At 44.9% G+C, this 15903-nt stretch overlaps 1 protein-coding gene and 1 non-coding gene across 2 annotated transcripts in view; both read right to left on the bottom strand.

The window, feature by feature from the left end:
• LOC124717217 (UTP--glucose-1-phosphate uridylyltransferase-like) overlaps positions 1-15903 on the bottom strand; it is an 85733-nt gene that overhangs the window by 19175 nt on the left and 50655 nt on the right. The window contains exons 6-8 of the mRNA XM_047244005.1: positions 12408-12551; positions 9581-9719; positions 4958-5095 (exon numbers count right to left, since the gene is read on the bottom strand). Of these exons, the coding sequence (XP_047099961.1) occupies positions 4958-5095; positions 9581-9719; positions 12408-12551 (421 nt within the window). The remainder of the gene's footprint in view (positions 1-4957; positions 5096-9580; positions 9720-12407; positions 12552-15903) is intronic.
• Trnat-ugu lies at positions 11654-11728 on the bottom strand. Its single transcript has one exon. It is a non-coding gene; the product is annotated as a tRNA-Thr (tRNA).

The raw sequence follows: 15903 nt of genomic DNA, 5'->3' as shown, positions 1-15903 counted from the left end.
TGCGAGCAGCAATGTCGCGTTAAGGTAAACCGCAATGGCGATAGGCTACAATCCGATCTATATCAAAGTCGGAAACATGATGGTACGCATTTCTCCTCCTTACACGAGGCATCACAACAACGTTTCACCAGGCAACGCCGGTCAACTGCTGTTTGTGTATGAGAAATCGGTTGGAAACTTTCTTCATGTCAGCACGTTGTAGGTGCCGCCACCGGCGCCAAACTTGTGTGAATGCTCTGAAAAGCTAATCATTTGCATATCACAGCATCTTCTTCCTGTCGGTTAAATTTCGCTTCTGTAGCACGTCATCTTCGTGGTGTAGCAATTTCAATGGCCAGTAGTGTATTTGAATACTAACCCTGCTTTGGACATTGACTTCCTGGTTACCTTTACCGGTGTTTGTTCAGTGTTCACCCATCAAAACCTTGGCTTTCTTTACGGATTACGTGTTTGAATCGAGAATGGGTATGAAATGTGGGATGCTCCCATAGGAACCAAAACAAAATGGCGCGGTTTACTGATAAAGTGTTCATTTTTTTCAAAATGATATATAACCTTCACGACTTGCTTATAAAAAGGCTACATATCAACGAAAACATAGCGTGATGGTCTACCTTTGGATCGCAATAAAGCAGCGAATTCGACAAGTCTCTGCTAAATTGTCGGAGGTATGTGCACCAGTGGTCTGCACATAGCTAAATTACGAGTCAGTTGTTTCTGAGTGAGCAGACGGCGCCCAATATGTGTGCCACGGGGTCCGTATCAGGCGAATTTGGTGGCTGAGACATCAACGTGAGTTCTCTACCGTGCTACTGCCTGACAGTTGCTGTTAGACGGCTAGAGTGCACACACATTGTGTAAATCGTGAATACAGGTGGTACTTGTCCTAATCCGCCGAGGGCTGGATATCACCAAGTTTGCATACGAGTCTGAAGACGATAGTAATGAAGTGTCGAAACTGGTCGCATGATTAATATACTTTATAAAAAATGAGACTCTTTGTGTTCCTTATTTCTACTGGTCACTCCTGGTTGTCAGGTCGTACGGCCGGCGACAATCAAGCTGGTATTCCACCGCTATCTGGAGCGTCTCCAGACACGTCTTCGACCTGGAATCTCATTGACTGGATTACGACTGGCTTTAGTGAGCAGGCCTGCTTTGAAGTGGACCCGGATGCCCAGCGAAGACAACGAGATGTGACGGTCTGGGGCGGCATTTCTCGCACACGGCGAGATTTTCCAACTCTTGTCTTCGTGCTGGCCAAACCCTCCATTAGCCAGCAAGGTCCCCAGTTGAGAACGTTTGGAGCATTGTGGGCAGGGCGCTCCAACCAGCTTGCGATCCCGACGACACAACTCACCAGTTGGACGGAGTCTGGCACGATGTTCCCTAGGAGGTCATCCAACGACTGTGTCAATCAATGACGAACCGAGCAACTGCTTACATGAGGGCTAGAAGTGGACCAACGCATTATGAACCTGGTCAATTTGTGAAGCTTCTTTTCTTGAGTAATAAAACCATTTTTTTCTGAAATTGTAATCTTTGTTTGTCTGTACATGTACGTCACATCCATCACTTTCCTTCCCATTCAGATAATTCCTTCGTGGTGTGTCGCTTTTCATTGCCTTACTGTATATTACGTTTTAATGTAGTTGGGATCTTAGGAATTAAGAATCTTCCTCCCTGGTCTTTGTTTAATGAATATTTCGGCGTGCTCCACACCTCCACAAATGTTCACACAAGGACAATGTTCTCGAAAGATACCCCATTCATTTTATTTGTATTGAAAGCTGTGGAGAAGGGCCTGCCTTAAATAGTGATTACAAATATATTAGGTAAGAATTTCCTCCATACAGATCGCTGTGGAAGTTCGAGACCCGAATCAGTGGTGATGGAGTAATCGAAATAATTTATGCTACCACACAAGCTCGCGGTTTTTCAGATTATTAGATAGCGCAGGACACAGAAGGGAAAACCATTTGCATTCCACAGATTGTATCTATGACAGACAATTTATCTTCATATACAGACATGTGTGGTCTACAGTGAGAATTCTAGTTTCAGGTTTGTCTTGGTTAAGTGTGCTTAAGCCTAGCTTTTATTCCGTTATACTTTACTTAAGGTCTTGCCACTCTGAAACTTCAATGATCTCAGTCAGACATCGTTTACGTAAATGTGGGCCAGATTAAATCAGGAAAAGATGAGGAAATTAGGTAGGAAAATGACACACAGTAACCAGAAGTTGGGATTTACTATTTCAGGACCAAATCCGAATATCTCATTAGAGAAGAATTAAGGACGATAAAATTCATACTTACAACAGCAATAACACATGTTCTAAGAAATAGGAATATTTTAACATCTAAAATAGATTAAAGTTTTAGGAAGACTTCTCTAAAAGTATTTGTCTCGAGTGCAGCCTCGCACGGATCTGAGACAAGGACGATAAACGGTACAGGCAAAAAGAGCTTTTGAAATGCGGTGCAGCAGAAGGATGTTGAAAAAAATTAGATGGGTTGGTCGAATAACTAATGAGTAGGTGCTAAATCGAATCTAAAGGAAAAGAAATTTGTGGTGCAAGTTGACAAAAAGAAGGGTTCAGTTCATAGGACACATCTTAAGACATCACAGACTAATTAATTTGATGATGGAGAGAAGTGTGGAGGTTAAATATTGTAGAGAGAGGCTAAGATCTGACTGCGATAAACAGTTTCAGTGGATGCAATTTCTGTAATTACATCTTCTGTGAATGGACGAATGGGGCTGCGGCTGGTAGACGACTTGCAGAAAACAGGTACCCAACGGCCGTAAATTAATGGAATACTTTTATTACGCATAAGTAGATTATTGCACAAATTTACGGCTGTTGGTTTCTGTTTCCTGCAAGTCAATGGATGTAGGTTGCAGGAGTTGTGCAACGATGAAGAGGCCTGCAGAGTATAGACTAGCATGAAGTGCAGCATCAAACCAGGCTTCGGACGGGAAATCGCAATAATATTTTCTTTATTATATTCAGAATTTGCATCGATTACTCTGGTAAAATAAGTCAACAAACATCTTGAATGTTGAGCCGTGGTAAAAATTGCTGTTTTGAACAGCGCGCCGCAGCGCGTAGTGTGAAGCAGTCGCCCTCCGATTCTGGCGGTGGCGCCGCTGTGGCAATCGCAGCTTTGGTGTCTCCCTCTGGTGGGAAAGGGGAAGGGCTGCCTGTTCACGTGCATTTAAGGGGCGCTATGAGCCCGTCAGGGGGTCAGTCTGAGTCAGTGCAGTCTGAGTGAGTCTGGTCAGTTGGTCATCCGGGTCAGTGTGGGGCAGTCAGTGTTTGTCTGTCGTCCGGAGTGCTAGTATGTGTTAGGCCGCCAGTTTGCTTGAGTTTGTTCAGGCAATGGGCATTGGCGGTTGGACCGATCGGTTGGTCGGCCGCGCACTGGGACACGAGATGACTGGTCCGTCTTGAGCGTCGGCCCACGTGAGGTCCCCACGTGAGTCCAGTGGACCGCGCCGTATAGCGGGGCGTAGTGGCTTCCCGGCCAACACGAGAGCAACAGGAGTCAACCCACTACATAGGGCTAGCCGGTGCGAGATGCGACGCCGTGAGACGGGAGATCGGCGCGCCTTCCTGTGACCGTTGAAGCTGCTGGGAGCGGACGGCTCGGGAGAGCATTGGGGGTGCTGCGCCAGGTCTTCGCCAGACATCGCAGTTATTAGAAGTTAAGTGATTCGTGATATGTTGTTTCATTTACTTGTTAAATTCTACTTGTTTCCTTGATCAGTCTCTCGTCCCCAGCTTACCCGTCTGTCTCCCGTCCGCATTTGTTAGGCAGTTAGTGTCTGTCTGTCTGTCTGTCTGTCTGTCGGTGTGTCATACGTTAGTAGCTGCCTCTGTCATGTTTGTCGGATTCGGTGTTAACGAATTTATTGCTTGAAGTGTAAAGGCCGAATTCCTGAAATATGCTTTTATGTTGCCTATCATATTGAGAGGCGGTACATGTGTAATGTAGAGCATGTTTGTATATTTTATGGAAGACTGCGTTTCATGGTTTTTTTAATTTAAATGGTCATTTTAGTATATAAAGTTGCCACCCTTCCACCGTAAGAGTTTTTCTTTTAAAAACAAATTGCACCTTCGGTGGCAAGTTAATTTTTTTAATGTTAGTGTTTTGTACCATTTACATCCCTCCTACGAGGTGCATAGTTTATGTGCTTGTGTGAGTTGTTAAAAATTTTAGTTTAAGATAATGTGGTGTGTTGCAGATTTCCACCAGTGTAGTCTTTCAGAGGTGTCAAAAGGGAGTGGCAAGGTTCTCAGCCCCAAAAGCTCATACTGTCAAAATTTGTTATTTCTGCCTCTGAATAAATTGTAACTTGATGTTGAGAGGGTGCTTTCTGATTATAATTTTTAAACATTTTAAAAAAAAGGATTTTTAGGCATAAAATTTCCATTTGTTGAAAGAAATTTTATTTGTTTTCACCAGTTACCCACTGGCAACTACTTCCACGCTCACATAGTGTGATTAATTGTGGTAATGTTCTTGATGAATCGCTAGTAAATAAAGTAAATTTTTAACAAAAGGTTTTGAAAGTAAATTCACAGTTCAAATGTATATGGCATACTTAGTCGTAATTCACCGGTATGCAGGTATGGGCGTATTAAGGGAAGAGGAAGTGAAAGTACAGAACCCTGAGGGACACTGCACACTATGTGCTTCAGCAAAACGCCAGTTTATGTCAGTGAAAGTGTAAATCGGCTTTTCGCTTCTGGCTCAATAAGCGAGTAAACAGACTGTCTGTCTTTCACCTGTGCGCGAAATGTGTAACTGGAGTTCTGTATTCTGCTGCAAGCGTCGCCCACCTGACAGAAGGGAGTTTACGAAGTCGTAACAAGACACAGTGCAATAGTTCCTGAGTAAAGATTAGTGGTCGCGAGATCCTGCTACGAAATGCGCTCTGTACTCACCCAGACCACCATCAAAGCACTTCATGGCGGCCCCCACAGCCGTCTCCAGCTGCACAACGTTCAGCCCTCCGTCCAGCGACTTGTTGTTCACGATTATTTCCATCTTGAGCGTCTGCTCGTCCAGGACACGTTCGATGGCTGCGTGCATAAGTAAAAGACAGCGTTAGCGGGGAAATAAATGTTACTAGCAGAAAAGTAATACGCTGGAAGGAACTGTAAGAGGTATGAAACTGATATTATGTACACGTGAGTCTGAATTGATTTAACCTTTTCATATAAAAAGCTTTGAGGACTTTCAAAGGACAACCATCTGAAATGAACTGCAACCTATGTTCACAGTAATTTGTGCGTGTATTCCAATCTCTGTCTTCTTCTACAGTTTTTACCGTCTACAACTTCCTCGTAACATCAAAGTTATTCCTTGACGTCTTAAAAGGTATCCAATCATTCTGTCCCATCTTTTGTCAGTGTATTCCAGATATCCCTCCTCCTCATTCCTGACCTTATCAGTCCACCTAATTTTCAATATTATTCTGTAACAGCACATCCCAAATACTTCGATTCTCTTCTGTTCCATTTTTCCCACAGTCCATGTGTGACTGCAATGTAATGCTGTGCTCCAAACTTTCCCAAATTAAGGTCTACGTTTGATAATGTTATTCTTCTCTTGGCCAAGAATGCCCTTTTTGCCAGTGCTAGACTGCTTTTTGTATCCTCTTGGTTCCATCGATCATGGGATGTTTTGCTGCCTATGTCTACTTCGTGATCACTAAGCCTGATGTTAAGTTTCTCGTTGTTCCCATTTCCGCTACTTGCCTTTACTTCCGTCTTTCTTCGATTTACTCTCAATCCATATTCTGTTCAATTCAGCAGATCATGTAATCCTTCTTTACTTTCACTTAGGATAGCAATGTCATCAGCGAATCTTATCATTGATATCCTTTCACCCTAACTTTCAATTCCAGTCTTGAGCCCCTCCTTTATTTCCGTCATTGCTTCTTCGATGAATAGACTGAACAGAGGGCGAAAGAGTACGTCCCTGTCTTACACCCTTTTTAATCCGAGCATTTCCTTCTTGGTCTTGTAGTCTTACGGTTCCCTCTTCGTTGTTGTACGTATAGTATATTGCCCATCTTTACCTATAGCTTACCCCTATTTTTATGCTAATTTCGAACATCTTGCACAATTTTACACTGCCTAATGTTTTTCCAGCTTGAAAAATGCCTTGTATGTGTATTGATTTTTTTTAGTCTTGCTTCTATTATCAAGCGCAAACTCAGAACGTCCCTCTGGTGCCTTTACCTTTTCTGAAGCCAAACTGGTCATCTAATACATCCTTAATTTTCTTTTCCATTCTCCCGTATGTTATTCTTGTCAGCAACTTGGATGCATGAGCTGTTAAGCTGATTGTGCGATAATTCTCGCACTTGTCAGCTCTTGCCGTCTTCGGAATTGTGTGGATGATGTTTTTTCGAAAGTCAGATGGTATGTCGCTAGACTCGTACATTCAACACACCAACGTGAAAAGTCGTTTTGTTGCCACTTCCCCAATGATTTTACAAGTTTCGATGGTGTGTTATCTATCCCTTCTGCCTTATTTGATCTGAAGTCGTGCAAAGCTGTTTTAAGTTCCGATTCTAATACTGCATGCTCTATCTCTTCTATGACGTCATCGGACAAGTTCTCCCCCTCATACAGGCCATATTTGTAGTCTGTCCACCTTTCCACTCCTTCCGCTGCATTTAACTGTGGAATTCCCCTTACACTCTTATTGATACCACCCTTGCTCTCAACCTCATCGAAGGTCGTTGAGCCGTGCTTTGGCTCGTGTTTGTGCCGTTGGCAGGTTGGCGTCGTGTATTCGGATTGTGACCTCTCGTTTTCTTCGTCCGTTCACTGGCGCCACTACGTTTGCTCACTTTGTCTGTCCGAGAGTGGCAGCAGCGGCGTTTATCGATAGCGGGTACTATGGTACTATCTCTGGAGCGACCTCGAGTATTTCCGTGGGAGTTCAGTCGGGACGGAGCAGCGATATGTGCACTGCCCGATGGAAGGAGGTGGTCGCGAGAGTGCACGACCACGTCGAGGTCCAGCTCTCTCTCTCTCTCTCTCTCTCTCTGTGTGTGTGTGTGTGTGTGTGTGTGTGTGTGTGTGTGTGTCCGCCGAAGTGACCTCACGCCATCAAGCTGTCAGTTGGCGATTTTATTCTCCGACGTTTCCCTTGCCTGGCTTGACTGGCAACCACCGATGGTTGGTCGTTCGGTCGGTCGTCTCAGTGGACGACGTGTATCTGGTCTTTCCACCGTTTCTCTGTTCTTAGCGTTAATGTTGCTGTATAGTGACTGTTTTAGCAATGATTGAGTTGTTTGTGGAATTGTCTTTTGCGGTTCCGTGTGCATCTAATCAGTTTTTGAATATGCAGTTTGGTCTTAACCCTGTTTGCATACTAGGATTTGGTGGAGCCAATTTGTGTAATTAAATACTTGCCATTTGACGATGATAACTGTTATTCTATCGTGCTTTTGGCTGTCTCATCGTAGGTGGATTTTGCGAGTGTGTTTGTCGGCGTTTAAGCTGTCCCTAGTTTGAGTTGCCGTCCCCTTATGTGAGCATAGCTCTTGGCTGCCTGTCTCACCGCTTACGCAGCTGTAGGCAATTTTCTCAGGTTGATTCTTGGAGCACTGTCAGTGGATCACTCCCTTCTTATTTGGTCTGATTGTGTCGATTGTTTAAAAATAATGTTTTCTTTAAATTATTCCTATTGCTCGTGGCCTTCAGCCGACAAATAATCTGAATTCTTTTTTAATAAGGCCTTCAGCCGTCAGTGTAGCTTGTGCTAGTCAATTTCCTTTAAATGATTGTTTTTAAAAATTATTTCCTTAAATAGTGTATGTGTTTACTGTACAACCAACGCTAACTGATTAGCCCCGTCCACACCTTTTCCTGCTTTCCCAAAGGCCCACGTTCCAGTTGTTTTGACTATTGTGTGCTAGGCCAGTCCGCACAACCATTTCGATTTCTTCACATTTTTCCTGCAGCCTTTTCTTCTTAGCTTCCCCGCTCTTTCCGTTTATTTCCTAACTATCTTGTATTTCTATATTCCTGAACTTTCCTGAACACTTTTTTACTTCCTTCTTCCGTCGATTAACTGAAGTATTTGTTCTGTTACCCATGGTTTCTTCGCAGTTACATTCCTTGTAACTATGTTTTGCTTTCCAACTTCGGCGATTGTCCTTTCAGGATATGTCCATTCCTCTTTAGCTTAGCTGCCTGTTGAGCTATTCATTATTGCGGTATCTATATCCTCAGAGAAGTTTAAGAATATCTCTTCATTACATTGTACTTTCGTATCCCAGTTCTTTCGAACTTTTTTTTCCTGTCTCTTAAACTTCATCCTACTCTTCGTCACTGCTAAATTGTGATCTGAGTCTATATCTGAAGTTGGGTACGCCATATCTGATTTCAGAGTCACTGCCTGATCATGTTGTAATATAACTAGAATCTTCCCGTATCTCCCGACCTTTCCCAAGTATACCTTTTCCTCTTGTGATTCTGCAGCAAAGTATTCAGTGTTAGCATCTGAAATCTATTGCAGAACTCAATTAGTCTTCTCCACTCTCATTTCTAGTTCGAAGCCCATATTGTTCCATAACTCTTAGTTCTATTTCTTCCCCCACAACCGCCTTCCTATCCCCAATGAGTGTTAGATTTTCATCGCCCTTTTCGATTCCTCATATACTTTCTCCAACTCTTAATCTCCTGTCTGCAACATCGGCATGTATTCCTGAACTATCGCTGCCAGTGTTGGTTTACTGTCGATTCTAAGAAGAACAACCTTATCACTGAACTGCTCACAGTAACTCACTTTCTGCTCTAACTTCCTATTCATAACAATCCTACTCCCGTCATAAGATTTTCTGCTGCTGTTGGTATTGCGATATACTCATTGAACAGAAATCGTTATCTTCTTTCCGTTTCACTTCACTCACACCCGCTATATCTAGACTGAGTCTTAGCATTTTCCGTCTCAGATTTTCTTGCTTTCCTGTCACTTTCAAACTACCGACATTCCACGCCCCGACTCCTAGAACGTTACTCTTTCTCTCATGGTCACTCCCACTTGGCAGACCCCTCCCGAAAATCGGAATGAGGGACTAGTCGGGAATATTTTGTCAGTGGAGAGACATGATGACACTTTTTCAATTACAAGCCGCGTGTCTATGGACACACGTTATGTGTCTCTAACGCAGGGGTTCACATTGCGTTCTGCGTCCTCATTCCGTTGATCCTTGGTGGTTCTTCCTTCTTTTAGGGGCCGCTTCCCACCTCAAGGGCAAAAGAGTGCCCTCTTCCTCCGTCCGCCCCTCCTCCCTCTTTTACAAGACCGTTGGCAGAACGGAAGTCTTCGGCTGCCGTTGCCGATAATTTTAATTCAAAATTTAAGCAGTGGTGAGATGCCAAACCGGCACCCATAACGTTCTGGTTACCCCTTGACCTCGGGAACACTATGAAGCACCTTTATCACAAGTTAATGAATTGTTAAGAGAAACAAAGTAATCGTGACTTTTTCTAAGGCGGATTTATATTCCTTATAAAAACTGCAAGACTCGTGCAGCAACTTACCGTCGAGCTTGACCCACAGGTTGTTGGTGTTGAAGTACTTGAACGTCTTGACCGACTTGAAGTCCTCCACGTGCTCCTTGGGCACCTGGGCAATCTCAAGCAGGCGCAGCTTGTCCTCGTAGTGAATGAGCGTCCCACCCTACATCGAAAGGTGCACACAGTGCAAATGAGAAGTCAGATATGCACATCTGTTTCATTGGTAGGGAAAAGGCGCTTGGACCATCCCCTTGAAGACCTGAAGATGCTTTGGTGTAAAATGTAAGGGCAGTAAGGGAGCGAGGTGGCGCAGTGGTTACAACACTGGACTCGCGTCCGGAACGACGACGGTTCAAACCCGCACCCGGCCATCCTGATTTATGTTTTCCGTGATTTTTCTAAATCGCTTAAGGCAAATGCAGGGAAGATTACTTCGAAAGGGCATGGCCACTTTCCTTCTCCATTCTTCCCTAATCCGGGTTGTCGCTCATGCTCCCTCGTTGTCGACGGGACCTTTAACACCAATCTCCTCCTCCTCCTGCAGTGACTTATCAAGGAAATTTTGCGCGCATCGGTTGCTTGCCACTTGCTCCGTCCCACTGCGTTCCCTTACTGCCCACGGCGCCAAGTAGCGTACAGTGGAGTGATAACCGGGGCCCTCCTATTCGAAATATATTGAAGACGAGGCATTAGAAGGCGCCAGGTGGACACTTCCGCCCAAAATTAATTTTGAAACTGAAGTGTTGGCAGAAGAGCCAACACCGTGTTGCTAAAGGAGGCCAAAACGCACGCTTTTAAGCTCACGCAGATTGGCGTGAGGTCCGGAACAAGGTAAAGGAATTAATAGTAGCAAATAAAGTACGTAGTTGATGTAATACTTAACTTTAATCCATAATTGGAGAACATCGCTCTTGATGGTACATGTTTTATAATTTCAATATTAACTGGTAATGGCGCCTTGCTAGGTCGTAGCAAATGACGTAGCTGAAGGCTATGCTGACTATCGTCTCGGCAAATGAGAGCGTAATTGTCAGTGATCCATCTCTGGCAAACTCTGCTGTACAACTGGGGCGAGTGCTAGGAAGTCTCTCTAGACCTGCCGCGTGGTGGCGCTCGGTCTGCAATCACTGACAGTGGCGACACGCGGGTCCGACGTATACTAACGGGCCGCGGCCGATTTAAAGGCTACCACCTAGCAAGTGTGGTGTCTGGCGGTGACACCACAGAAACCTTGTTCGAAAACGCATTATTCTACACGAAAAATAGTAGCCAATATGAGTACGTAACATGTCAGCCTAACAGATATACATACATTGTATGTTATTTCAACAATATTTTCAACATCTATACACATGCCTCAACATAAAAAATGAATAAACCTAAGCGACTGAAGAATTATTATGAAATGAAGTTAATGATTTTCCAAGGGTGCACTCCTGCAAATGTACTTCACTTTAACAATGCTAGCTTTAAAACCCAAAGTAAATAACGAGCAAGACCGATGTTAATAAATAACTCTGCGCAATTCTTTAGGGACACGCTAATTCGTTTCATTCTTTTACACTGCATTTGCGAATCGCAACGTAAAGGTGTGCAAAGGAAAGAGGATCTCTGGCGCCAGCTGCAGCTTAGAAACCGCGCTCTTTGACACAGGGGAGTATGTGACAACGTGAGAAACAGTAATTGACAAACAGCTCGTCGTTGGCCACTCAGCTGTGCAGTACTTGGCGCTAGGGCACTAGGCGGATGCAGAGGGGCGGAGCGAGTGGCGGACATCCGTGGCGCGCCCAAGTTCAAAAGAATTAGGGCCAAAATTTTAACGCGGGATTGACTACTGAGGCCGATATCTTGCAAGCGTGCTTTTCTCTGCTTAAAATATGAGATCAAGTTGATGATGTGCCCTTGAAACAGACTGGAGAAATTTTTGCCAAAAATGGACTTCACCTGAAAGAAGTCATTTTGGAAAAATAAATTTACTCTCAAATTACACAATTAAATTTACTTAAAACATTTTTTTCATATGAAATGATAATTAAATGGACACCCTAACTGCAAACAGGCATTGATGTACTTCATTGGGGACATGTTGAAAATGTGTGCCCCGACCGGGACTCGAACCCGGGATCTCCTGCTTACATGGCAGACGCTCTATCCATCTGAGCCACCGCAGGCACAGAGGATAGTGCGTCTGCAGGGACTTATCCCTTGCACGCTCCCCGTGAGATCCACATTCCCAGCATGTCCACACCACTACATTCGTAGTGCGCCTAATAGATGTTTGCCCATCATACTCATTACTCGTGGCAGATTAATCTACCAAGCCCCGTACGAGTTCGGGCATAGCGTGTGCGTTAGCACAAGAAGGTCAATGGCCGGGAAGCCAAATTTTAACTATATATGACGGTAGTATCTGTTCCCGAAAGAACACATACCGTGGATGACCATGCAGCTTTGCTAGAAATGAAATGATAGTTAAATGGACACCCTAGCTGCAAACAACTACCGTCATATATATTTTTTTTCATAACTACAATTAATTTTTTGCCCGAAACGTTGGCAAAGGAAAGATTGCTGCATAGAGTGAGGGACAGAGAGAGGTGAGGAAAAGGGCTTGAAATGATATGAGACATTAAAGGTGGACGAAGTTAGCAGCTTATTAAGCGGAATAAAGAAACTCAGGGCAGGAGAAAGTGGGCGGGGGCAGGGGGGGAGGGGGGGGGGGTTGCCTAGTCTACACCTCACGTAAGACGGATGTACAAGAAAGAGAAGAATGCAAGGAAAGAAACGCAGAATGATATATTTTGGTAGTTCTGCTGTGAAGCTTTACTGTGCAGTGCTCAGGCGCTCTCACCTTGACGTCCGCCTTCGTCTTGTCGGTGACCTCCATCACGAACTCCGGCGTCTTGTCCGTAGGGTGCAGCAGCAGGTTGAGGATGTTCAGGTCCACCGTCGCTCCCAGGTTGTCGATGTTCGAAATGAAGCAATACTCTCGCCCCTGAAGCACAATTAATGCTGCCATTACTGAAGTACGGAATGTATGAACTCAAATAACGTGACGACACCACTTTCCTTGCGGTCCATCGCAATGACCCGCAACATCATCTCCATTTCACCGAACTGCAACAGTTTCGTAGCATCACTTTTTCATGACAGTTTACACGAATACAATAACAGATTTAGACATTCCCAAGGATAGACCATACAGTGAACCTAGGATGAACATGTGTCCACTATAAAATTGACGTGACGTATTTATTCAACATTTTTGTTAACGTCATACAAGATGAAACATACATAAATATTTGAAATTTCACCTTGTAATGGACTGGAGCAAATAAATACGGAGATAGCCAGTTTAGTGTCAGGTGCTGTGGTTGCGATGAAAAATGGCGTGAGGGAGGATACCGGAGTGGAAAGCCAGCAGCCAGGCCTGGTGACGGTTTGAAGAGGCGCAGCAGCCCTTAGTGAAGGAATGGGTGGAATGCGACACGTCGAATGGAGGCCAGCGATTAGTTTGGCGTTTCTGTCTTACCTACGTGCGTACGGTAAACACGGAGCCGTGAACTACGGCTACGTTATTGCCAAATGCGGCGAAACAGGACCAACGGGTGTTATTCTCTTCTTGACTGCCGAAGGACAAAAACAGGTAGCCATCCATCGGAGAATGAAACACGTATATGGCGCACCACGACCATCGACAACCACCGTTGTGGAACGCTGTTACAAGCTTATGCTGTAGCGCATGTCCCGTGTCGGTAGTGGTGTCACGCAGAAGTTCTACCAACTCAATTTGGAGACAATCGAGCAACCCCCCCCCCACCCTTCCCTCCACCCCCGTATAGTCCTGATCTCTCCCCATCGCACAATAATGGCTTTTGTCCTTTAAGAAAGGCCTTGAACGGTCAACTATTCCTGTCGGACGACGATGTGCAGCGGCAGTGACAGACATCTTCAGGCAGCACGACACAGCGTTTTACCAAATGGCTATCTTCAACCTGATACATTTTTGGGATGGTTGCCTCATTGTTCTTGGACATTTCACATGACTGCCGTACCTATTATTGACAGTGCTCCCTCGAATTGAAACTTTTTCCTCGCCCCTTACACAATGAAGAGCCAAACAAATTGGTACACCTGCCTGATATCGTGTAGAATCTCCGCGAGCACGCAGAAGTGCCACAACACGACGTGGCGTGGACTTGACCAACATCTGAAGTAGTGCTGGAGGGAAATGACACCATGAATCCTTCAGGACTGTCCATAAATCCGTAAGAGTACGAGGGGGTGGAGATCTCTTCTCAACAGAATGTTGCAAAGCATCCCAGATATGCTCAATAATGTTCATATCTGGGGAGTTTGGTGGCCACCGGAAGTGTTTAAACTCAGAGTGTTCCTGAAGTCACTCTATAGCAATTCCAGACGTGTGGAGTGTTGCATTGTCCTGCTGGAATTGCTCGTCAGAATACACAACGGACATAAATGGACATAGCTGATCAGACAGGATGCGTACGTATCTGTCACCCTGCCAGAGTGGTATCTAGACGTATCAGGGGTCCCATATCACTCCAACTGCACATGCCCCACACCATTACAGAGCCGCCACCAGATTGAACAATGTCCTGCTGGCACACAGGGTCCATGGATTCATGAGGTTGTCTCCATACTCATACACGTCCATCTGCTCGACAGAGTTTGAAACGAGACCGTACTGACCAGGAAACATGTTTCCAGTCATCAACAGTCCGATGGCGGTGTTAACAGGTACAGGCGAGGCGTATAGCTTTGTGTCATGCAGTCATCAAGGGTACACGAGTGGGCTTTCAGCTCAAAAAGCCCATACCGATGATGTTTCGTTGAATGTTTCGCACGCTGACACTTGTTGATAGCCCAGCACTGAAATCTGCAACAATTTGCGGAAGGGTTGCAATTCCGTCATGATGAACGATTGTCTTCAATCGTCGTTGGTCCCATCCTTCCAGGATCTTTTTCCGACCGCAGTGATCTCAGAGATTTGATATTTTACCTGATTCCTGATATTCACGGTACACTCGTGAAATGGTCATACGGGAAAAATCCCCACTTCATCGGTACCTCGTAGAAACTGTCCCATTGCTCGACTATATTACCACATTCAAATATGATAACCTACCGGTAACTGATCTAACAGCTGCCCCAGACACTTGTCTTACATAGGCGTTACCGACTTCAGCGTCGTTTCTGCCTGTTTACGGATGCTATATCAGTTTCTTTGGCGCTTAAGTGTAACTATAAGATATAAATATTTCTCTTGAAAAGGAAGTCAATAGTATACGAGGTCTTCCATAAATTTTGTGACAAACGTTGAGAGGTTGTAGGGAGTGTCTTGAGGAACAAATCGAGAATAGGAACCCTTGTCCGCAAACGTCATCCGATGACGCTACAGAGCGTTGAAGTTATAGGCGCTGGCTCCTGCCAGTAGGCAACCCTTCGTCAGCAAACGTGACTTTGTACGCTGACGGGCCGAAGGAAGAACGTCTCGCAGTGTTGTTTATTGTTTTGTGATCGCCACTGATTGCCACGGTCGCCAGTGGAGACGATGGAGCTGGCTGCTGCGCAAACAGGCCTCGTATCCTATGAACGTGATGCACTGTTGCCTCGGTGGATGATCGCTTCGGACATTGGTTTCCATCCACTGAATATTTCTCTCCTGGGACCGTCTAAAATCTGTAATGGTTTTCGGCGTACAGGAGAAAAATAAACTGCAGATGCAAACCAAGGTCGATAACCCTCACCCACCAAGACAGTAGAGCATTATATTCATAGGAAGCAAGGTCTGTCTACACAGCTGCTACCTGCATCTTTTCCACTGGCGTTCGTGGTAGTCAGTTGCCATCACATTCATAGGAGCCAAGGCCTGCCTACGCAGCACATAGCAGTGCCTGCACAAGTCGCACACCGATGCTGATGGAGGTAAGAACCGCTGTGTTTACCGTCCTTTATATTCGTGGTCAATCAGTATATCTCATGTTCGTTACCTCTGGTGGCTTCTCACATTCTGCTAGTTAGGACTCTCTAAGCTCTAGACGATCTTTATTTCTTGTGCAACTGTTTCGCCCTTTGTTGCTGGTATTCCCCACAGCGGAACTGCTATCTGACGAATAGTGCAGAAGTGTGGATTGATGTCGTCCCCTGTTGTAAAAAGTATACCTCGCATTTAATTGCGTTTCTAAAAATTCAATACATAGTTATTCTATTAATTAGTGCTGGTCTTTCACTTGCTTGTGGTCTTCCCACCGTTCCTTATCTTATCACTAGCAGCTGCTTTAGCGTCGTCATCTGATGCTGCCAAAAGGAGCACGAGATCTGCA

Source organism: Schistocerca piceifrons, chromosome 9, assembly GCF_021461385.2.
Source record: "Schistocerca piceifrons isolate TAMUIC-IGC-003096 chromosome 9, iqSchPice1.1, whole genome shotgun sequence".
NCBI classification, from domain to species: domain Eukaryota; kingdom Metazoa; phylum Arthropoda; class Insecta; order Orthoptera; family Acrididae; genus Schistocerca; species Schistocerca piceifrons.
This window is presented reverse-complemented; position numbering and strand designations above follow the sequence as displayed.